General features: G+C 38.7%; 1 protein-coding gene across 3 annotated transcripts in view; it reads left to right on the forward strand.

Annotated features, from left to right (window-relative positions):
- Positions 1 to 7,003: 7,003 nt before the first annotated feature.
- LOC114464526 (FRAS1-related extracellular matrix protein 2-like) overlaps positions 7,004 to 24,827 on the forward strand; it is an 85,635-nt gene continuing 67,811 nt past the window's right edge. Inside the window, exons 1-2 of one of the 3 annotated variants that reach the window (XM_028448812.1) lie at positions 7,004 to 7,146; positions 17,014 to 17,103. In XM_028448812.1, coding sequence (XP_028304613.1) covers positions 17,028 to 17,103 — 76 coding nt within the window. In that variant the 5' untranslated portion in view covers positions 7,004 to 7,146; positions 17,014 to 17,027. Of the gene's footprint in view, positions 7,147 to 11,358; positions 16,551 to 17,013; positions 17,104 to 24,827 lie in introns of those variants that run through there. The other 2 variants (XM_028448794.1, XM_028448802.1) reach the window with 2 other exon arrangements.

Consider the following 24,827-nt stretch of genomic DNA (forward strand, 5'->3'; position numbering starts at 1 on the left):
AAAGCCCCTGTGTTGCAAACCTATTTAATCTGCTTTCATTTTTGCCTAAACCTGCCTCTTTATTTTGAGACATGTCAGACTATGACTATCAGGACTTGACTGTGACTATTTACACTCCCTATATTTTACAACAAGCATGTCACATTTTCAAAATACCTCCTTTAATGTTTGGCAGGTGACCCACAGAACATTCAGAGCTTAATTTAGTTGTGACTATCACTTCTTCACACCCTTCTGCAGCTCTCAACAAAGGGAAAGGGTCTCGTGGACAAGGTTGTAAAAGCAATTCATAGAGAACACAGAAGGGAATTTATGAGCTGTCGCACTTGTGACATTTTCTAGTCTTTTATTGGGCTGTGTCTACTCCTATTTACTGAAGCCCTTAACAGCTGTTTGGCAGCTACAACTTTGCTGTTATATCCGTTTTTGTTTCTATGCCTATTTCACTAGAATAAAACCACCCCACAGCCTGTAAGGGACAAGTCTATCAATCAGAGAATTTACAAGATTGTATAATACTGCAGCTTTTAGGTATTTTCACAAGTTTTTGTACATTACTGGGAATCCCAATAAAAACATCTGGCCTTAGATGTGTTTCCAGATGGCAGGAGTGCAGCACATGCGGTTCATTCTTTAAATGCCAGCATTTTGATCTGGAAACATGACAAGGATTAAAGTCTTTATCAAGAAGCATACGAATGAATGTATTGAAGAAATGAAAATCTGTAAGAAGAACGACAAGGGTTCTTTTTAGGTTGAGTCTTTTTACATCACTCTAATTATTAAGTCATACGGTCATTCATTATTTGTTATGTAGAAATCAATCAATCAACTTTATTTGTCCCAAATAGGACCGATTCAGAGTGCAAAGATATGGGGAACATAAAAGACATACAAGCCACTGTAAAAACACATACATAGTGTATAAAAACATAACAACATATAGCATTGCAATTTGACCCAATAAAAACACAAGGTAATGTAAAAGCAATGAGACAAATACAAATGTATTCCAGCAAAAAAAAAATGGAAATGAATAGTTTCTATATGGAATGTCACAAGCCACTGTCAATTGTTTGTTAATAATTATATCAAGTCTACTGTAAATGGTTGTGTTCCCCAGTACATTTTAATAAAACTGCAGATTAGCTTTGAACAATTTTTTTTTTTTAAGTTATTGCTGTGATTCAGTAGCCGTGGTATCTCGACGGACTCCATCTATCCAATTGCAGTGGATTCAACGATTGCAATAAGATCTTATTCTAACAGAGTGAACAGACCATAAGATTAGCAGAACAACAATGACAACCTAACACCCGGGATTTGGTGACCCAAAGCCTGAATCCCAGCTGACTCTTCGTCTGCCTGTGATCCCCATGAAGTCTACAGTCATAGCCACAGTTTCCTTTCCTGTCGGCCCCTTCTGACTAGTTTGTGCATTCCTTACCGGGCTTTCATGCAGTTGGCAGGACTGTTGTGATCTGGGGCTCTGCTGACAGACGAACATTCATCCACCTGCTGGTATCGCCTCAGGCATCGGCTCCACATTCCTCAGGCAGTGTCCGACAGTCACACAGTGGCTTTATCACATCCCTGTCTTTCATCATTCAAACGCTTTTAAAAGTGAGATCAGGCGTATTAATCAAATAAATGTTAAATTGTTAATTTTGTAACATGACACGATGTTCAAAAGCATCTATACATTTAGATGAATCTTTACACAGTAAAGCAGTATTAAAATATTGTTTATTTTGCTGGAACTGGTCTAAGATATGTATGTAACCCAGGGGTGGACAGACCATCTGGCTTACCGGGCATTGTCCCAGTCAGCTACATTGTTTTTGGTATTTTTTTACAAGCAAGTGGAAGCAGACATAGTAACAGGTGGCAAAAAATGGTCCAAAAGTGGCAAAAGTATGGCAAGAAAAAAGTGTAAAGTGACTAAAATGGGTTAAAAGCAGTCAACAGTGGCCAAAAAATGGGCAAATAAAGAGGAACCAGGTGGTACGTAATGGCCAAGGGTAGCTTAAATGGACAAAATGAGTCAAACAATAGTGAAAAAGGGAAAAAATGTGGCCCAAAAAGTTAAAGAAAGGACAAAAGTTGAACAAAAGTGTCAAAAAGAAAAAATTATTGGCAAAAGATCTGAAAAAAGTATCATAACTTTCTGAAAATGGGACAAAATAAGTTTCAATATGGTCAAATAATAGGTAAAAAGTGGTTAAAAGTTTTCCCCTTTTAGGGTTTCCTTAAAGATTAAGACACATCACTGACTTAATAAAGGCTTCTACATGGTGTCACTGATAATGTAGTGGACTGGTCTGGACACAAAATGCCAGGGCTGAATTTTCATCCCAATCCACCTTTGATGTAACTGCACGGCTTTATTCTACATGTACAGTAAGTGGAGTGCAGTTGCCTATGCTCAACCAAAAAAATGCATTTTACACCAAATTATATGTTGTAACACATTTGCGCATTACAGATTTGGGGATTAATAGAGATGAACAACAGGAGTCCCTGCACCTGGTTGGGAGCTGCACTTTAACAAAGAGGAAGAGAGACTGTTCATAAACCTACTTAATATTTCTGAGAAATTGAGGACAAAGCACGTCCCTTATTAGTTCAAGTAAGCATGGGTTTTTCAAACATTTTAGATCCAGAGAAAAAAATAAATGAAGGGCTACTTATAATCTTCACGTCATTTGTAGCCCAAATGCCATAGGAATGATCTATTCTTTAAAAGTTTCAACTTAAATATTTAAAATCCCTGTAGTAGAAAAAAACTTCCTTTTATATAAAGTACCTTCTTTAAAACATTAAATGTATTTAATGTTATACTAATGAAAAAAATGCACATTTATTTTTGCCATGATTTTATAGTCATTGACAGTCATCACACTTCACAGTGATACAGCAGTGTGTCATGTCCAGTATCTACAGTATATACTGTACGTGTAAGTATGTTTGTTCTATTAGTGTGTTGGTTCCGATATGTAGTTATACACTTTTGTAATGATACAACATAAATAATAGTTTTTTTTAATTCAATGACCCCCAAACCACGGCTTGAGAGCAGCCTGAGGTGGCCTTGTACCCCAGTTTGAGGACATTGCAATAAAGGGCGGGTGTATTTTTTTGTTCAAATAAGAAACTTTTTTTTTTTTAAGGAATGGTTGGAACAAGTTTTGAATGGGATATAAAAACAATGAATAAAACAATAAGCAACTAAGACTGCGAAAACAGTATACAATATTTATGGTCATCGTCATGACACCCTTTTTAAAGAAATCCAGACAGTAGATTGTTTATGGACAACACACCTGTGGGGACTGCATCTGATCTATAAGAACAACAACAATAAGGGTAGAGAGTCAGCATGTCAGAAAAAACGCAGACTAAATTACTTTTTTAAAATATCTTAATTATCAAAATGTCAAAATAAAAGTCCTGGTTAACAAAAGAACTCAGCTCAAGTATGAATCTTTGATAAAACGAACAAAGAACAATAACTTTGTTGCCATACACCCTCTGCAATTAATCCCTGAGTTCGTCCTCAAGGCAGCGCTTATTTCCCACGCCTAAAATAATGCTAACGTTGCCAGGGAGGAAGCTCTGGATTAAAGCTAAAACCAAGAAGAGAACCTGACCCGAAGGGCAGTAAATGGATTTAAGAATAGACTTTTCCACAAGCACTACTTTTCTGCCATTAATAAATGTATGCAATCAAAGCTGTGACTTCAAAGTCTTCTTAAAGGTTTGATTTCAAAATTGACACCATTAAGAACCGCGAACCTCCTTTCTGTCAAGACGTGCAAACTATATCTTTTTCATACTCATTCCGAGTCATTTTAGATCAGAGAATCAAATTATTGGTCTTCTGGTACATGTTGGCGAGCAGTATGGCAAATTGTTGTTACTATTAAATGTAATAAGTTGTGACATCAAAAATGTTGATATTTCTAAGCCCTTTCATTTAAGATTTTTTGACAAACTTAATTTTTGTTTTTTTATTTTACATTAAACCCATTGGCTTTCTATTTATTGTTCATGGTTAATTGAGAGGGATAAACAACTGTGAGGGGATCTAGCTAAGCATTTTCTTCCCAAAGGGTAAATCCCTCCAGGAATGCCAAATCTTTCAGCGGACAGGTTTGACTACAGGGACTTACTGGCTTTCACAGATTTCTATCAATTCCTTTGGCTCAACTCAGGAGAGGTTTACAATCTCAGCTCTTTGTGAGGTTGTGCAACATGAGCCAATAAAAGCTTTTGATATTTGATGGAGTTAAAGAGACCTAAAGTCACAGTGAAAAGCCAAGGCTGTCAGACAACGGGTGTTTTTTTTGGGTTTTTTTTTAATTGATGCAGTTAGGTCTAGTTTCCTATAAACAAATAAATTGCAGAAGGAGTCAAAGTAAAGGACTGATCATCATTTTCTTGAATAATGTACTGTAAAACACCCAAAGTGCATCCCTACTTGTACTGCAGTCACAACCCCCAAGACTCCAATAGCTTTTTGTAGGCACTTAATGGTTGAGTGTAAATCACATCAGTAGATGTTCAGTGGGATTATGTCAGTTATCCTTTACCTCAAACAGATGTTCCCCTATTGAGGTCACAGGTCATGGCAGGGGCAACATAAACTTGGTCAAAGCAGAAGTTACAAGAGAAAAAGCAGGTGATTGTGGGACACGTGACGGTGGGAGAGGATACGATGTTTTCATTGTTCTCTGACCGGTTTTTTCTTTCCTTTCTTTTAGACTGAAGCAGAAACTGAATTGCGGCAGCAGAAAAAGTTACTCTTTCCCCAATTGTGGGATCAGTCTGTTGTTATGTGGCCTCAGACATTGTTCCCCAATTTACCATTTTCAAAGATTCAGTGTAGTGGCACTGGGCTCGTTCATGATCTCTTGTACCACTGTGTAAACTGAATCGTTATCACTACGTTTCGGACGCGAACAACGAGACATGACAACCTTCTTCTGCCTTTAAACTTTTTAGTTGCAAAAATAAAAGAAAATTACAATGCCTGAAGTGCGGTCAAACGACTGTGTTGCTTCCATCACATATTCGGCTTAAACAAATATGATTGAAGTACGTTACATCCAATCACCATAAAGAATTAGGAGTGACGTCATAACACAGCCAGCAAATACATGTAAGCACATCCCTAATTTATGCATTTTAAAACTAATATAAACCGTGAATTAGATAAATTTCAACTTATCATTCTGAAATGACTGAATATTTAAACACAAATATTACTATTAATAAAGGATACATATCATGCATTTAAATCCTTCCTTTTTACATATAAATCATACAGTTGTGGTCTATAAAAAGCGGAATTGTAATGCTTGGGTCTGAATTCCTCATTATTATAGCTCCACAGGCCCCTTTTCTACTCATTTTCTGATGTGCTTCTGAGAGCAACTTGTTTTGGTGCGGTCTCTTTAAATGCAAATGAGACACTTCATACCCCGCCCCCTCTCCAGGTTGCAGAGGTGACACTCGGTTCAACTCCACCCTGTTCGGCCATTTTTGTAGTTTGATAGAAGAGATACGGCTATGTAGCGGCGCATAAACTTTTTATTCAGAGGTTATTTACAAAATGTCAACAAAGGAAGACTTGTCCATCCAGCCTTACATGTTAGAGCCAGAGTCTGACCCGGCGGAGCGAGATGAAAATGAAGATGATGAACCTGCAGAACCTTAACAAGTGAGCTAACACAAACACCGAGCTAACGCTAGCGCCAAGCTAACGTCAAGAAATGCATTTTAATACAGTTTTTTCTGAGACAAAAACGCCAAAATGAAATGACATATGAAGACGGTGCAACTGCTAATGCTAACAAAACAATGACAGGGACGTCTTATCACACTTTTTAGCATTATTTACAGCTTATCGAAGTGCTCTGTTCGTCGTCTCCAAAGATAGAAGGAATTGAACCCTCAATCAGACAAAGTCTTTCTGCAAATCCTTCTTTATACTGGCGGAGGTTGCAGAAGCAGTCATCCTTGAAGTGCTTCGCTCACACAAAAATGACCTTACCCACATCTGGGTACATTTCCATAAAAAATAAAACTCAACCAGGCACTTTGAAAAGGTTCTGATGCTGGGAGACGGTGTAATGAAGCGTGTGGGTTACTACATCCAACAACCGAACATTTTGACTTATCCTCTCATAACTTCGGCATCCTTGAGCTTGGACTACAAAATAAAAGCGAGAAATAAAAATGGCGGATTGCTCGAAGTGTTGGGCCTGGAGTCGATGTCCTGATTTGGCAGTTCTGCTGCAAATACTGTGACATAATAGTTCAAGAAATGTAATAGAGAATAGAAAAATCGAAACAGATTGAAAAATATGACCAAAACAGAATATAAAGATATCTACGGAGCACCTGAAGAGACTAATTTGATTTTTTCTGTACTTCTAAGCACTCTAAATATACAACAAAATGCATTTAAGGGCTAAAAAAGTGGATTTAGCATATGTCCCCTTTAAAATAGTATATTTGGCCCTTACATTACGTTTATTGTCCTCTATCATTCAACAATATATCGCCATCATATTTCTATTGGAAATACACATTTCATCAAGCTACCAGTAGCGATTTAATCATCTTAATCCATCTTTAACACATTAGTTTATCATAATAATAAAAATAATGTATGCACTGCTCAGAGTTTTAATGTTTCTATATATTTATTGTGTTATAGGTTATGGAGGAGTAAATAATAGTGGAAGTTGTAAAGTGTTCAGCATATTGCAATAATACATAATGTTCAATATCTGTGTTCAAATTGGGCGCATAAAGAAGCCACCTACAGAAATGAGTTGCCCAGTGTTTGGGGCTCATCCAGCTGCTATATCCGGCCTGTTTCCATGGGCTTCCGCTCCCCTCCTTTGACGTCAAGCCATAACATCAGCCCACGTCTACCCACAGGATGCTTTAATCCACCATTGGGAAGGTGAAATACTACACTGAGCCGACAGCACAGCAGTGACGGCGGTACAGGCTCTAAAACTGAAGTGTGTGGCGTTGAATTCTGACCACAGACATGGACACCCTGCAGTAAACCACAAAGTATAGCAGAACCTCAAACCTCTTCCTCCTCGGAACTGGATCCAAACATCTCAGGTCTCAGTATCCTCTATTTATATTCTGTATATATTTAAAACAGGGTGAATGATTTGGATGCTAGCAAGTCGGCCGATAGCACAGGGAATCTCAGGGCAATCTTTCAGAACTATTCTAAGGAGGCCGTAGGTTTACCGTGATTAAGACGCCCCACTGTTGTCAAAGCTTGTTTTCACAGAATCTGTCAGAAGTTCTTTATCAAGCCTCGCATCACACAGCAGTTAATCTTCTAAAGATAATGTATAGAAGAACTATAATGCCAAAAGTCACTTGGAGTAATGACACTCCATCATCTATCAACTGAAGGGGTGAAGCCCATGCTAGAAAAAGCACGACATCAATTTATTCTCATAAAATACAAATCAAAGTGTAAAAAACAACATATCACATCAAAATGTATGCAGGAGAATGTGAATAACTGTTTACATGAGGTAGAAAATTCCTAAAATACTGTATTGTTGTCCAATCAGTATCTACTCTGATTCATTGATGGATGGGTTTCTTCAAATGTAATGTTTACATATTTTAGCATCTGTTTCCTTCTAAAACATCTGTAGGCACACTGACATATACTCTGACAGTGATATATCAACCAAAGTCCAGCACAGCTGGATCCAGTGGTTCACCTGCTTTATGAATGGTTGAGATGTTCTCGAGTGATAAGCTTTATGGACACGCTCAGTGTGATGAATGATCACTGAAGCGTTGGCTTTCATGATTGTAAAACATCCGTTACAACTTCTGTCATTCTGTTTAGGTGGGAATGCTGTCATGATTTAGCTTGTCCTGAACAAACAATGAAATTCCTGACCACAATTGATCATTTGGCCTTCCATCATGAATCCAATTTGTTGTAACACAATTTTTCTTTGTAAGAAAGATACAGAATATCAATTTTGCCATATTGACATTTTCTGAAAGAAAGTTTATCCAATGAGTCTTATTAACTATCCTTTGATGGCCATATTTGTGTTATATAAAAACACAAAACAGGTCTGGTCCAAAAGGCTTCTGCTAGTTTGAGGCCAGACTTTTCTCCATAGACGCACATCATCAGACAGGCAATTAATCGTACAGGGCGCTTTGGTGAATTGGGTTCTTAAAGATGCACCAAATGAGCTTTCTCTTTTTGACCCACTTTTAGTTGTACCAGAAATGTAATTTGCAGTTTGACCAACCAAGAGGTAATCTAAAAATTGGAAATTGCCAGTCTGCAAGGCCCAAAAAAAAAACATTTAGTTTGAAACCATTTTTCCATTTACTTGCAGATCAAAAAAGATCATTTTAAATGTCATTGGATCAAACCCTAAAGTATTTTACCTAAAAAAAACATTATACTACATTTGGTGTCAACCCAAGACAACAAATGCAGACATGGGAGATAAATAACAAATAAAAAGACCTTCTCGCACTGGATAAGAGATACAATGACCTGCTTGAATCTAGAGAAAATATGCTACTGCGTCCTATATGTCAACATAGATCTTAAATACAACTCAGCTTCCTACAGAGTTCGAAGGAAGGACTGCCCTTATCTATACTGACGTGTATACAGAATTGTCAACCCTGAACTTTTATTGCTTAGATTGTGACTTCTGCTATGCTTATGTCGAATAGACTCGGCTTGAATAATGTTTGGATGTTTTGTGACCTGTGTGAAAATATTTCCCTGTACAGTAAAAGCTATTTTCTGTTATTATCTTTCAATAAAAAGACCTTTAAAAAAAAGAAAAAGATCATTTAAAAAATATTGGCAGCAAATCCGATACCACTGTCAACCGATATTACATTTTATGGCAAATATCGGCAGATAATATTTGTGGGACCATAATATCACAAATCTCACTGTCTTAATGTTTGATCTCAGAATCACATTGTGCTTTATACCATCTCTTGTCAGATGTTTTACACAAATGTGTCTTTTGCCGCTTGCCTTGATATCAAACTTGCCCTTCGCCAAGGAACTCTCTTGACCAATTATTTTATTATTATTGACACAGGCACGAGGCAAGATTGATATTGACAGAAAGTCTTATTTTTAAGTGAAAAATAAAACCTGTATTAGTCTATTTTGCTGCATTTTACACTTAAAAATATATGACCCAAATCACATCAGGTGAAATTTCAGTGGACTTTTGATTGACGCATTATGAAGACTGCAACATGTGTGGTACAAAAGGAAACTTGGCAAGCGGTAGCATAAATTGATGCCATACCAAAATGTTACAAGCGTGTCATCACGAATGAAAACAAAGAGTGTGTTTACTGTAAGGAAACAAATCCTACCTTGTGACATATTACTTGCAGAATAAAAGGCTGGTATCCATTGTCATCCAGCTATCACAAGGTCATTAGTAGCAGCTGTCATCAAGAGCTTTCCCAAGAATGAAGTGTTGATCCTGGGCAGCCGAATCTGGCTTCCAACCAGCCTCACTTTCTGTTTATCTTAGACACTCATTAGGGAAGTGCCACATCTTTAATGTCTAAATTAGATGAAGGCAGGTTATTAGCTTAAACCGAGTCATGCTAATGCCAGCGAACAGATAAACTGAGGCTGTTTATCACAGACGACAGTAATGGGTGCTCATTAGTGTGCTCACATTCTATTGAAGAATTGGAATAAACACAATTATTTGACTATCTCTTAATGAATTGTTAAAACTCAAACATTTTTGAAGTGACTGATTATAAAAAGCTCACTGTTTGTTGCTTTAGATACACGATTGGGCGTGTGCTCCACTTTTATTTCTGGCTTGTGAAGTGAAGAGGTCAAGATTTATTTAGAGGATGCAATGAAAAGTGTGATACAGAATGCCTGGTTACATTCGGTATCCCTGCTATTTGGCTCTCACTTGGAAGAAGGTTGCTAAGAGGTTCCTAGTGTTTACCCACGCATTGCAATTGAAAAAACACAAAAAACATCACTTATTAGTCAGAAATTCACTAAAAGCAGTGTTTAAAACATTTGAGGCTGAATTACTTTTGTCTTAAAATCTGCAAATTTCTGCTAGAAAAAGTCAACAAGCCAACAGTGATGACAAAAACAACTCAAAAATGAGTCATCAAATGTGTGAGAAATCCACATAGATCAATTTAAGTGTCACTTTCAACTCAAAAGAGGATCCATAAAAGGCTACTGGATATTTTTATCTTAACATGACCTTGTTCGGCAAACTGAGTATACATTCTCACATTGACACTGCATCCAGTTTTGATTTCTCCCTACTGTGTGAGAAAGATAATAGAATTTTTTACCCTTTCAGTCTGAAAAAAACTATTTAATATGTTTTAGCTTTAGTTTACTAATGTTAATTCTATTTTATGTTTATTTTTTTTTATTCCTTGGGAAAAGATAACATATTAAAAACGGTGTTATCTAAAGAAAATTTGATTCAAATGTTCAATCATCCACCTTGAAACTTCAGGACCTTTAAAAAATATATATATCTATTGACTTGAGAAATCTTGGGATTTGTGTTGTGTTGTGTATACACTGCTACACACCTGTCTTGCCAGCTGATGTAGGGTTATTGTCCCCCGGTGTGTAACTGATGGTCACTCCGGTGCCGGAGTGTCAAGACCTCCTTAAAATAACCACAAACCTTTCCTCACATCACAATGATGAGTGACATAATTATCTTTTTGTTCACACTCAAAATTTCTTAGATCTGACCTAATAAAACTGTGTAAAATAAATGCATTTTTTCCTGCAAGCATTTACTTTTTTGAAGATATTGTTAACCAAAGATCAATGTGAAAATAATTTGCCAAGTTATTTCATCAAAATCTGATAAATATATCTAAAGTTGGATTTTTGTTTTTCCCTCTTCAGTCGTTGAGATCATTAATTATTATTGATTACCATTGATTTTGAAATTATTTAAAAACTTTTTTTTTTTTTTACAATTTCTTCAGGCAAACAAAGTAAAACCATAATGTATTAAGTAAGAATTTATTTTCTATATGAAATAAAGATAACTAAAAGAGTACATTTATTTTTTTTGGTGCTTGGTTTTATTGCCTTTCCTCCTTTTTGTCGTGAAAGAAAAGGAGAAGTGTGAGAGCTGCCCAGCTCTGTCCCACTCTTGTCCAATGATCTTTCTCAAATTAGCCATGGGCGCCAGAGGCTCCCACCCTTCACTGACTGAAGGAGGAGCATGTGCCTGTCGCTGTCTGCTGCTTCATTATTACCTGCACTGCCCTGCTGCATTCACTACGCTTGTGTCTGTGTGGTCACACTGCAACAGAGCTGCTGGGGAAACATCTCAAGCTAAGAGCATCATACTGAATTTTTTTAAATGTTTTTTTTTCCCTTCAATTAGAAGAGGAATCTTCCTGCCACTGCTCAATTGTTGAACATATTGCAAGGCAACTAGCAGTGGACATGGCTGGTTGTCTGCATTTGGGGAGGAAGTTGGCAGTTTTGAGATGCCTTCTTGCAACTCTTGCTTTCAGCTTCTGTTTTGCATCAGTCTATTCGGAGCCTTTTGACCCAGCTCACTTTTTTAACCACAGGTCAGGACCTAATGAAGATGATATTATCATAGCTAACAATGGGATCAGAGTACCGTTTGGAAGGTCTGTCTTTCTCGACCCAATGAATGATCTGGTGACTGAAGTGCAGCCAGGCGACCGCTGTCACATTACTGTTTTGGACAATGACCCACTGGCACAAAAACCTGGAATGTTGACCCCCAAAAAGTTCCCTTGTTTGTTTGGACCAGAAGAAGTGAAATACACTCATTTTGGATCTCGAAGTCCCAGTAAGGACCGGGTGAAGCTTCAGCTTCGATATGATTCCCAGACAGACACGGTGATCATCCCTTTCATGCTGGAGGTAGAGGTGGTTTTCCAGCAACTTGAGATCCTCATCAGGAATATGCCTCTCAATGTTGAAAAGTTCAATGGGGACAGCAATTCCATTGACAAAAAAACTCTGGAGTTCTCTTATGAGGATGGTGTCACACAGTGTAAGATTGCCACTCTAGTCGGGGCTGGAGGTCTTCCCAGGTATGGCACTCTTTTGAATAATCCTTCCAATGGTCAAATGATTGGCTGTGATGAGCTTGTGAAACAAGGCATCCGCTACAAACACACTGCTCAAACTAAATCACCGAACAGAGACTATATCCCAATGATGTTAGAGCTGCAGGACAATGATGGGAACACAATAATGCAGGAGCATTTCCAAATGATGGTTAGAATCAAAGAAGGATCAGAAAACACAGCTCCTAAACCCAGCTTTGTGTCTATGATGATGATGGAGGTTGATCAGTTTGTGATGACTGCCATTACAAGTGACATGTTAGCTGCAGAAGATGTTGAATCTGACCCAGATGATTTAATTTTCAACATTACTACACCACTTAACCCGCATCAGGGTTATATCATCAGCACTGATGATCAGAACTTGCCTATCACATCCTTCTATCAGAAAGACATCCGAGATCTGAAAATAGCCTACAAGCCCCCTTCAGACGATTCAGATCATGAGAGGATTTTTCAGCTGGAATTTGAAATTGTAGATACTGATGGGTCAGTGTCAGATACTTTTGCTTTTATGATTGTGGTCAAGCCTATGAATACATTGGCTCCAGTTGCAACCAAAAATACAGGGCAGCTATTGTTTGAAGGGCAATCCCGAGCCCTCTCCAGCTCCCAGAATTTAGAGATTAGTGATGAGAATAACTTAGAAGATGTTAGAATCACAGTGGTTGATGGTTTAAAGCACGGAGAGCTTACAGTGCTCGGGGCTCGCAGGAAATACTTTACCCCAGCTGACCTGGACGCCGGCATTGTGATGTACCAGCATGACGGAAGTGACACCTACAGCGACAACATTATATTCAGGATGACTGATGGCCTTCACGAAGTTGAGTTTTTGTTCCCCATCACAATTGCTCCCACTGATGATGAACCCCCAATCATCAATGCTAATACTGGTCTGGTGCTGTTCAAGAATGAAATTATGCAGATCTCTCCATTCATCTTGAGTGCCACAGATATAGACTCAGAAGACTCCACTATAAAATTTGTCTTAGAGACACCTTACTCAACTACAGGGGAACTGCTGCTCAGGCAGGTAGAGCCTCCCTTAGATCCATCTATTTGGAAATTCAGTGAAACGGATGAGATGTTTGAGCAAGTTGTTACTGAATGGTTTCAGCAAGATATTCTTGATGGAAAATTGTTTTACCGCCATATTGGTCCACATAGCACTACTACTGTGACTGATCACTTTGTGTTTCGAGTCCTGGATGATAATGATCCTCCAAATCAATCAGGCGAGCATATGTTTTCGATAAAAATCCACCCAGTTGATGACCTCTCTCCAGAGCTTTTTCCTGGAACCACCCTTCACATGACAGTCCAGGAGTATGAGATTACCTACTTCAGGAAGAAATTCTTGTGTTATACAGATCTTGATTCAAATGACAGAGACCTCAAATACACCATTACCATACCCCCGACTGACACCGATGAAAACAACCCTGTTCCTTTGGGTGATATAGTACTGACTGACAGTCCTGATACAGTAATAACAGAGTTTACACAAGCTCAGGTTAATCACCACAAAGTAGCCTACAGGCCTCCTGACCAAGAACTTGGTATAACTCCTAAAGTTGCTCAATTCACATTCATAGTGGAAGATACAGCTGGAAATACAATTGATGGACTCTTCACGATTTTCTTGCAGCCAGTCGACAACAAACCCCCATTTATAACTAACTCTGGATTCACAGTGATGGAGAGGAATACTTTTGTCATTACAAGAAATGAGCTATATGCCACTGACACAGACACAGATGATGAAAACATTATCTTCACCCTGACTCAGATTCCTCAGTATGGACATCTGCAGTACTTGGGCATTGACATGTCAAACGAGGAAACGTTTGTACTTGAAGATATTGCCAATGGACATCTGGCTTACATTCACGGAGGAGAAGAATCAGTCAATGATGTAATCAAACTTATAGTGAGTGACGGTTTCCATGAGGTTCCAATTAACATCAGAATCACCATTGAACCTGTTGATGATGAAGTGCCAACAATTATGCTCCCAGTTGGCTTGCTTGGATTCTCTATTGATGTGTTAGAAAATGAGGCAACAGAGATAACAAGCAGTGTCATTCAGGGTCATGACGAAGACACTGATGACCTTATGCTCACCTTCATTGTTGAAGATCCTCCTAGGTTAGGTGAAATCCTAGTTAATGGTGCTCCAGCAGAGAGATTCACCCAAGAAGACATCATCAATGGGGTAGTTGCGTATGCTCATACAACTGGTGAGATTGGTCCAATCAAAAAACATGACTCATTCAACCTTAGTTTGTCTGATATGTCAGATCAGTGGGTTGTTGGGGGCAACAAGGTTCAGGGTGTGACTGTTCACGTCACCATCCTCCCTGTTGACAGTATTCCACCTGTTGTCAGTGTAGGTGGGCAGTTTATTGTGTTTGAGGGAGAAAAGAATGTCATTACACAGGACAACATTCAAGCTGAAGATATTGACACCAACAATGATGACATATTATGCACAATAATTGTCCAGCCAACATCGGGCTATGTGGAGAACATCTCTCCAGCCTCTGGTTCTGAGAAGTCAAGAGCTGGGACAGCCATCACAGCTTTCACAATCAAAGATGTTGCCCTTGGTCATATCTACTATGTCCAAAGCATCCACAAAGGGTTTGAACCCGTGGAAGACCGGTTCACGTTTCGCTGCTCAGATGGAATTAACTTTTCCGAACGCCACTTCTTTCCAATCATTATCATTCCAACAAACGATGAGACGCCTGAAATTTTTATTCGTGAGTTTGTGGTAATGGAAGGTATGAGTCTAGTCATAGACACACCAATTCTCAACGCAGCTGACAGCGACATCCCAGGAGATGAACTGCATTTTGAGATCATTAAAAACCCCAAATATGGTACAATAGTTCAGCAGCTTAGCACTGGCACCATCCCTGTACAGAAGTTCAGTTTGGAACAGATTATAGAAGCATCCAACATCATCTATGAGCACGATGATTCGGAAACCAAAGAAGACAGTTTTGAGATCAGGCTAACTGATGGTAAACACAAAGTGGAAAAAAATGTCTTCATAATAGTCATTGCTGTGGATGATGAGACACCAAGAATGGCTATAAATGATGGTCTTGATGTTGAGATTGGAGAGACAAAAATCATCAGCAATAATGCTTTGATGGCCACAGATCTCGACTCTGAAGACAAAGAGCTAACCTACATTGTTCGATATGGCCCTGGACAAGGCTACCTTCAGCGTATCAGTAATATTGGCAATGTTTTAGGAAATATTACCCTTGGAATGAATTTTACACAAGATGAAATTGACAAGCAACTCATACAGTATGTGCACACTGGCCAGGAGGGGATCCGTGACTTGCTAAAATTTGATGTCACTGATGGTATCAATCCACTAATTGATCGCTACTTCTACATTAGTATTGGAAGCATTGACATGGTTTTTCCAGATGTCATTAACAAAGGTGTCACTCTCAAAGAAGGCGGAAAAGTAACTCTTACCACTGACCTCCTGAGCACTTCTGACATCAACAGTCCTGATGAATACCTTAGTTTTAGCATTACGAGAGCTCCAAGTAGAGGTCACTTAGAATGCACTGACTACCCAGGTGTGCCAATTTCTACATTTACCCAGCTGCAGCTTGCTGGTAACAAGATCTACTACATCCATACTTCTGATGATGAGATGAAAATGGACAGCTTTGAGTTTGAGGTTACAGACGGTTACAATCCTGTGTTTCGAACCTTCAGAGTTTCCATCACCGACGTAGACAATAAGAAGCCTGTCTTAACAATAAGCAAACTGTTTGTGGAGGAGGGACAAACCAAGCTAATTACACCATTTGAATTGACAGCTGAGGACCGAGACACCCCAGATCATTTGCTGAGATTTATATTGACCCAAGTACCAGTACATGGCCAGCTGGTTTTCAATAAAACTCAACCGATCACAACATTTACTAAACAAGACCTGAACGAGAACCTCATCAGCTATAAGCATGATGGCACTGAAACCAACGAGGATAGCTTTTCCTTCACTGTCACAGATGGCACTCACTCAGATTTTTATGTATTTCCTGATACTGTATATGAGACTCGCAAACCCCAAATGATGACCATCTACATTAACACCGTGGACAATGGTGTGCCACAAATTGCAGTCAATAAGGCAGCTGCCTCGTTAAAAGTCCTCCAAACTGGACATATTGGATTTTTGATCACCAGCAAGTCACTGAGATCAGAAGACAGAGACAGTCCTCAAAAGGTCCTGAAGTACACTGTGTCTGAAGCTCCACTACATGGCTTTATTATGAACACTGCACTAGGAAACGACAGCATCAAGACCTTCACGCAAGGTATGTAAGTCTCACACACTCAGTCTGTTCAATTGTTTTTGAAAGTTTGAAAACAAAAATTAAGGTAAATATCATAGTTTACTGTGTAGTTATTTTTTGGGGTGGTTGTTTCTGTTACCTTCTGAGTAGTGGCCACAAACTACCACTTTATAATCATCACATGATATATATGGCATGATGTAAAGTTTTAACCAAATTTTTCTATGAATAAAAGGTAAAAATCCAAATATATAGTGACGATGAGCACGTCCACTCAGACTCTGACTCTGACTCCAATGACAACGGATATTAGTAAAAAGCCCAGGAAGTTGTAAAATTATTGTAAAATAGTGCGATTGGTTGTGTAAATGAAAACTGTTTGAAACTATTAAGAAAAGCCTTCCATGCGGCTCATGACTTTAATTGCTGCCTTATAAATGTAACATCACACTGTAACTATGTCTTCAATTTCTCATATCTACAGCTGATATCAATGACATGAAGATCTGCTATGTGCTGTTGGATCGAAGTAACGCCACAAGTGATATCTTCTACTTCACGGTTGAAGACAACGGTAGGAACCTCTGAATATTTGAATGGTATATGTACAAGTGCCACACACTAGGACCCAATAGTAATAAGAAACACTTGCCAAAAGTTTTTTTTCCTTCTATTGGCTGCTTTGAGTTTAAGCTTCTTGCTCTGTGTCAATCACCCAACTGTTTGCATCACAAAGACTTAAAGCAGTTGGCCATGACTGAAACCTAGGACAGAGGCACCACCCCGGAAAGGGTAGCAAGTTAAAAGGATGGGGGTCAAAGGGGACTCAAGCCAAACACTGACTGCGTGTTAGTCCAAGTGAAAAACGAATGCATGTCTTAACCTTTATTGTTGATGAACAATGAGGCACCGTACCACTGCGTACTCCTTAGAGCTTTTTGAATGTCACCTTTCATCATTTGCTTGAAGTGGTATAGTGAAATTCCTGTATGTATGCATATTTACGTCCTTTTCTTGTCTTGGCTTCAGTTGCACAAACATATTTCTTTATGCCTTGGTGCTGCAGATTTGCAGTGTCTCAGGAAATCATGCCCCCATCTTTAGACTTCGGAATACCCTTTTTCAACAACATGTATTTGTTTTTTCTCTCAAGACATGTAAAAATGGGTCATTTTACAAATTAAAGGCGCATAGGACAAAAATAAACATTAATTTTAAGTCTTTTAATGCTAATGGTTGATGAAGAGCTCAAAACCAAAGAAAATGAGCCCAAAAACATTTTTCCCTATTGCCTTGAAAAGATTGTGAGATACATTTTGTACCTCTGTTCTGGGTACAAATTTCCCACGCAGTTCTGCAGGCGTGATACCAAATGACGCTGATGCATGTTCTTGAAGAAGTGGATCGGGCAGCATTTTCTCGTCCGAGTCTGACCCAACAGTAAAACCCCATTTATTTTCTCCAAAAAATGACATATTTACGTTTGTTTTAGTGGTAAGCACCGATTTTATTATCAAACAACTGTTCATGTCAACATCAGATCAGTGCACGGGTAACAAGCTAAAGTGAAACAAACGGGCGAAGTGCATTGGATCTATTTATAGAATCCATGTATCAAAGATAAGGAAAATCCATGTTATTGTGCAGTAAAAGGAATGTTTCAACAGTTTATTCCTTTATAATTGTCCTCCTCTGCTCCGTTCTCCCTCTTCCGTGAATTATTGCTCTCACTGCTTCAGTTAAAGCTGCATTCTTCAGGGTTACAGCTGCTGCAGCAGGAAAGGAAGAACGCTGCACGCTATCGACACTATGTGACTGAACCTGAACACTAGTTCTAAATATCTGTCTGAACCCGACTCGTCCGGTGCCGTTGGGTCCCGTCAGCGTTCTGTCAGGTGTCCTTCCTCTTGTCACTGTCCTATCAGCTGCTGGAGATTTCTTAAAAGGAAGTTTTTTCTTCCCACTGTCGCTAAATGCTTGTTCGTGTAAAAAAAAAATTTACTTTTGTATTATGAATTTCATATTTTGATAGTGGTATGAGATGACCTTTGTTGTCATTTGGGCTTCATAAATAAAGATTGATGGATTGATCAGCTGTGCTCCGGTGCTAAAGAGTTGATGTGCGCTTACAAGGCGGCTTGGTTGATGACTGCAGCTATCCTAACCACCGTGGTGTCACTATGGAGTCTAATTTCTAGATCCTACTTGAGATCAAATCCTTTGTCTATTGAACGAAAATTAAATTTACAAAATGATACAAAAGCATTTTATTTTGGCTTCGTTTACCCTTTCATCCGTTATTTTATCCTCTCTTATTTTGCTTTGGAAAAATACATCATATTATTGTTTGGAGTTCTCTAAGGTGTGTTAAAACATGACCATACAGCTTTTTTTTAAACAACCTATTTTCCTTGTGACATTTAACCCTCCACTGGTTTCACTTGCCAGTAATACAAAGCTGTTCAATTTTAGACATTAAAAAGCAACAGGTGGGCTTTGCTATTTAAGCAGTGACCGTAAAATGCAAAACACGATTCAGTAGTGTGATGTTTATCTTGCACACTCAGCGATGATTTGTGTAATGATGTTAGTTAGGATCTCTGACATTAATTGAAATAGCAGAAATCTTCTCTTCTTTGCATTTATCATTTTATTCACTATTCCAGCCTTCTCATGATAATGAGACTTAGCCATGCAAACTGAAACTCAGACTGGATGCATCTTTACTACTTACCTCCGGTGCAGCCTGCACTATTATCAAAACCAATACAATAAATACTTTGAAGACATTTACAGATGCATAATCAGTGATCACACACATATGGTCAATTGCACGGGATCGAAAGGCCATCAAACATTACAAATAGAAGCGAGACGAGCCAGCGTGTTATCACTCATATGAGGTGATGAACAGGTGAGTCAGGGGGATGGGGGACTTTGTCCTGGACAAGTAGAAACATGCTGTAGGGCAGAAAGTGAACTGGTCAGGGTTCTTGATAATAAATCTGGCTGAGCTGCAAGTGTGAGGCAGAAAAAACATAAATTATACAGCCTATAACAACAGACCAGTCGGTACATTTTAGAAAGCAATAGCAATTAAAATAATCCTAAAACTCCTTCTTGCTAAATATTTTCTGAAACTGGTGCTCCGCATTAATGAAGTGGAGCCCTTGTTTTATACCTAATGAAATTGGACCATCTCATTGTTTATTGTACGCTCTTTGAGTCTCCTTGAAAAAAAGCGCTATATAGAGCCAAGCCATTATTGTTATTATTTTTATACAAAAATTAATTTTTTATTCTTAATTATCGATGTCAGGAATTGATTACTGATTTTTAAGGTAAATGTGCCACTTAGTGGATGGTTGGATGTCTTGTATGATGTGTAGAGGTCGAGTGAGGCCCCTGAGATGCACTGATATGGGGAGCTGCTTAAGGGTCTTAGCACCTTTAAAAAAAAATACCTGTCACTACATGTGGTGCAAGGACGCAGTGTCTATACAACAGTGGCGGCTGCTGGTCTTTCATGCAGGGGAAGCTCATTTTCTGCCTACTTCAGAAAATATATCTGTTTATTTAAATGTGAATTCTAGTAGAATTCACATGTTGTTGTCAACAACTATTTGTAGATTATCACACACGCACGCGCGCGTAGCTGCTGCGCGCTGGAGTGTGAGTGTTTGGTCAAAAGTCTCACAACACAAGCAGTAACAGTCTCCACAAACATCAAAAACAGACACTAGGTTTGTCAGAAGTTAATTCGCTATGAGAGGATCAGCAAAGTCTCCGTGTCAACACAGAGCAACGGACTGAAATATTTGAAAAACCCGCCTGTGTGCTTACAACGTCATACTCTCTGATTGGCTCATTTCGCTGTCAATCAAAATTGAATTAGCCTGAGACAGATCATCCAATCATCATCCATTATTCCAGCGTCCGGAACAGACAGATCCAGCCCACTGCTCCATAGACCTCCTGTGAAGCCCGGCGTCCGATGGGCGGGACTAAGTGCGTCATAACCGAGCATTTATCAAATGAGCGTCTAGTTTGACTGCAGTGGATCAACCCCTAAATCTTGTCCCATTGAAGTCAATTGAAGCTGAACTTCACCACTGTTTATTAACACTGTGACGCTGCGGTAATGAATGAAGAACGTCACGCTGTCAGTTTCCTGTTATAAGAAGCTGATTCTGAACTAAACATACATGTGTTCTGTCATATATTTAGTCAATGAAATGTACACACAACACTACATATTTGACCACTGATTTTAGGGGAAGCTGAGGTTCCCTTGTAGTCTTAAAGCATCCGCCACTGCTATACAAGTAGGTTAAGAATAAGTGAAAACATATTCTCATGGATAATGCAGCATTTCCAATTTGCTTGTTTGAATTTTGCTACCACTAATAAATAAATGTGTGTTGTTTTTTTTTAACTAATTTTTATGTTTTTTTCGTTTGGTGTATTTGTTTTGTAATGTATGTTTTTTGGCGTCATTATGTGTATTTTTGTATCTTTCTGTTGTCTTTTTGTTAATTTTTTTTATAATTATTGTTTTTTGTTGCCATGGTAGTGTGATTCTGGAGTCATTTTTTAAAATCTTTTTTTGTGTAGTTTTGGGCATTTCTGTTGTCATTTTGTGTATTTTTTTGGACAAATATTTAGTTTTGTGTATTTTGAGTCATTTTTATATTTTTGTTGCCGTTTGGTGTATTTTTCTGTAATATATGTTTTTTGGAGTCATTTTGTGTGTTTTTGGAGCCTTTTGTATATTTTTGTGCATTTCTGTTGTCATTTTGTGTTCTTTTTGTATAAATATTGTTTAGTTTTTTGTTTTTTTTTACTCATTTAGTATATTGTATTATAAATACCTTGTGTGTGTGTGTGTGTGTGTGTGTGTGTGTGTGTGTGTGTGTGTGTGTGTGTGTGTGTGTGTGTGTGTGTGTGTGTGGGTGTGTGTGTGTGTGTGTGTGTGTATGGTCAGTCACAGCTGCAGTAAGAGGGTCAGTGTGTAACGTACGAGGTCAGCATTGGTCGTTCAGTTTGACTCTAGGGGTTTTCTGCGTGTAGCTACAGCTCACTGGCTAATAGCCCCCCCCCCCAAAAAAAATTCCGCCCTTGTTTCTTGTGGGTATTCTACTTATATTACCGGTGTTTTTCTATTTTATTTGTTTTCTATTTTTATTCTTTAATATTATTACTCTTTTACTCTATTCTTTAATGGCTTGAGGGGGAACTTGGGAACGTTATATCATTATGTACATGTTATCCACATAATGACACATTAAAATCCTTGAATCCTTGAATGAATGTAAACACCATTGATCACAAAAAATGCAGACAGTGAACCTGCAATGATACAAAACAAGCCAATAGTTTGCCAAACCAGAGAGAGTATTAAGTCAACCTAGACATTTTTATTCAAATGTTTTACAACTTGGCAAAAAACACCAATTTAGGATGAAGTTTTTTAAGTGGATGAAGTATACAGTACATATTTATACAATGTATAAAAAGTCAATCCAGTGTAGAGGATGGATTTAGTGTAATGGACAGATATTTAGACCTCGTGGTCGGGTGAGCGGGGTCGGGCCAGCTGTGGGGCATTTCTTGATGGGCTACAAAACCGCCTTAGTGGGGTTTGCGGTACCTTTTCACCAACCAATCAGAAAGGGTTTGAGAAAACGTCATTTCCGTTACTTGACTTCCGTCAAAGTAGAAGTAGAAGTAACCCTAACCCTAATCCTTGCCTTTTTTGCTGCTGGTTGGATGACATACCGATCAAAACCGGACATTAAGTTACAATTCAGAAGCAAATGAGAAGAAGGGGGTGCTTCTGCCTTTGAAGGGGGTGTACCCGCTTACAAACCAAAACGCCCCTTTTTGCTGCTGGTTGGATGATATTGGGTGGGGTTTCGATCACACATTGTCCTTGCGCGCATCGTTCTTGCCATTCGTGCCAGCAACAGCAGCAGTAGCAGTGAGCGCAGCTTCAGCACTGCAGGACCGTCGAGCAGAGGAGGACAGCCTTGAAGCCATCCATTGTTTATACCAGCGGTCTTCAACGTTTTCCAGGCCAAGGACCCCCCAAACTGATGGAGAGATGGAGCGGGGACCCCCTACTTATATATATTGTATAAAATTGTGTTTTATATTAAACTGGTCCTATAGTGCCATGTATAAATGTACTGTTGTGCATTCAATACTAAGATATTCAAATAACACACAGGTTTATATATTCTTGTTTTTAGTTTAAACATGTGCAAGGTACAGTGAGTAGGGTGGCCATGCCACTGCCATTCATAAACATAACATAACATAATAAACTGATACCTGCCAAGATCAACAATGTCTGTCAAATTGCATGTAACAACATTTTGCATAAAAGCTTTTTTTGTTCAACATAAATGTGGAAATGAAAATTATTGATGCTTGTTAGTGCCACTGGCATGCATAAACATACCTGTTATCTTGCATACAATACTGAACTATTAACAAAATTGACAGATTCATGTTTTAATTTTAAACATACATGTAGTATGGGCAGTGAATCCTCAAACCAGCTATGGATGGCATACATTAGTCACTAATGTATGATGGGACAGGTGAATGAACCAGTGCCCAGCTTGAAAGAGCTCCTGTGTGTCGCTGAACGTGTGCATTGCTGACTGAAAGACATCTTCTGCCTCCATTTATCTGTTCACTACAGTGTGTTGGATTCATGTTAATGTGTATTTAAAGACATTTCAATTTATTGAAAAGATTGCGGGGGGGAATATAAAAAAATGTCTAATCAACCAAAACTTTCGCGACCCCCCTGCAGTACCTCCGCGGACCCCCTGTTGAAGACCTCTGGTTTATACAATCTCTTTACTGCACAAGAACATGGATTAACCTTAGTTTTGATACCTGGATCATTTAAATAAATCCACTTGGTCTCTTGCGTGCCAGTTTGTGTTAGATATTTGCCTGTTGCCCTGTGCGCTGATCTGTTCTGTTGACTTTACCAGTAGTTTGTTTATAAAAGAGGGCTTACCACTAAAAAAACGTAAATATGTCATTTGTATGAGGAAAAAATTAGTTTGCGTTTGGACTAGGCTCGTATATAAATATCTGAATGTCTGTTGGGTTCGGATCGGGTTCGGTTTTGCTCTGTCGAGTTCGGGATGGATTCAGACAAAATTCAGTGCTACATTTTTCTCTAAAATTTGGACTGGTGCTTTACAACGTTATCACCTGCCTTGCAGTCTAACTCCAATTAGAGTTGGAAATTTGGACATTAAATGATAGAAACTACACCGGATTTTTTAATGTGGAAAAGTTGAACTGCACACAGCGTAGTCCTTGGTGGGTTGGGTGTCGAATGTTATGTGATCATTCATAGTCAAACTGAGGAATGCACTTCCGCTGAGACTCAAGACTCCAGAGCCGCAGACAGAGCAGGGCCTGGAAGTGAAGTGGTATCCCGTGTAGACAGGTGTGTTCGAGAGAGGGAAGGCTCCGAGGCATCCCCTTTCAATGCCTGTGGTTACCCCACTGAAAGAAATACACTCCAATCTCAGATGGTCTGATTACACTTTAACTTCCACTGTGAAGGTGTGTGATTCAGAAAGGTGTCTCTCCAAAGGACGGAAGGTTACTAACTCAGAAAAGACTAAGGGAAGGATGAAAAAAAAAAGAATAACAAGGGGGGGAAAAAACCTGCTCGAGGTTTCTTCCTGTTAGAAGAGTTTTTCCTCTCCATCGTCACTGACGCTGCTTTTTTAGTTAAAACCAAACTCCATATTTTGTGATGAGTGCAATGAGTACTGGTGCTATATAAATTATATTGAATTTAATTGACAAATAGGAACCTGTCTATATGTTTGAAAGGTTTCAACAGTACTGTAAGCGTGCTAATACAGTTGGCTAGCATGTTAACTGACTGTACCATGTTACACCGCAACTTCCTAAGTGTGTTTTGGGATCTTACGCTTCACTAGTGTCAACAGTCGCAGGGAGATTTATGAGCGAATGGTGCGACAGTCAGGGGCCATTGCAAAGCCTCTCAGTCCTACAGTCCACCACACCCCAACTTGGTTGTCACTGTTCCTTCAAGCATATTACTCTTTTACATTCGTTTATGCACAATTTTACTTTTTCATTTATCTTTCATAACCAATTTTGTCATATTGTTTCCAAGATGATACAATAACCCTGTCCAGTGTCTCATTTTCCCCTGTTCGATGTTTATTTTTTCCTACCTTGATTTATAGGTTTGTTGAACTCCCTGGAAGGGGATTTGTGATAAATGGCCAC

Source organism: Gouania willdenowi, chromosome 1 (genome assembly GCF_900634775.1).
Source record: "Gouania willdenowi chromosome 1, fGouWil2.1, whole genome shotgun sequence".
Lineage (NCBI taxonomy): Eukaryota > Metazoa > Chordata > Actinopteri > Blenniiformes > Gobiesocidae > Gouania > Gouania willdenowi.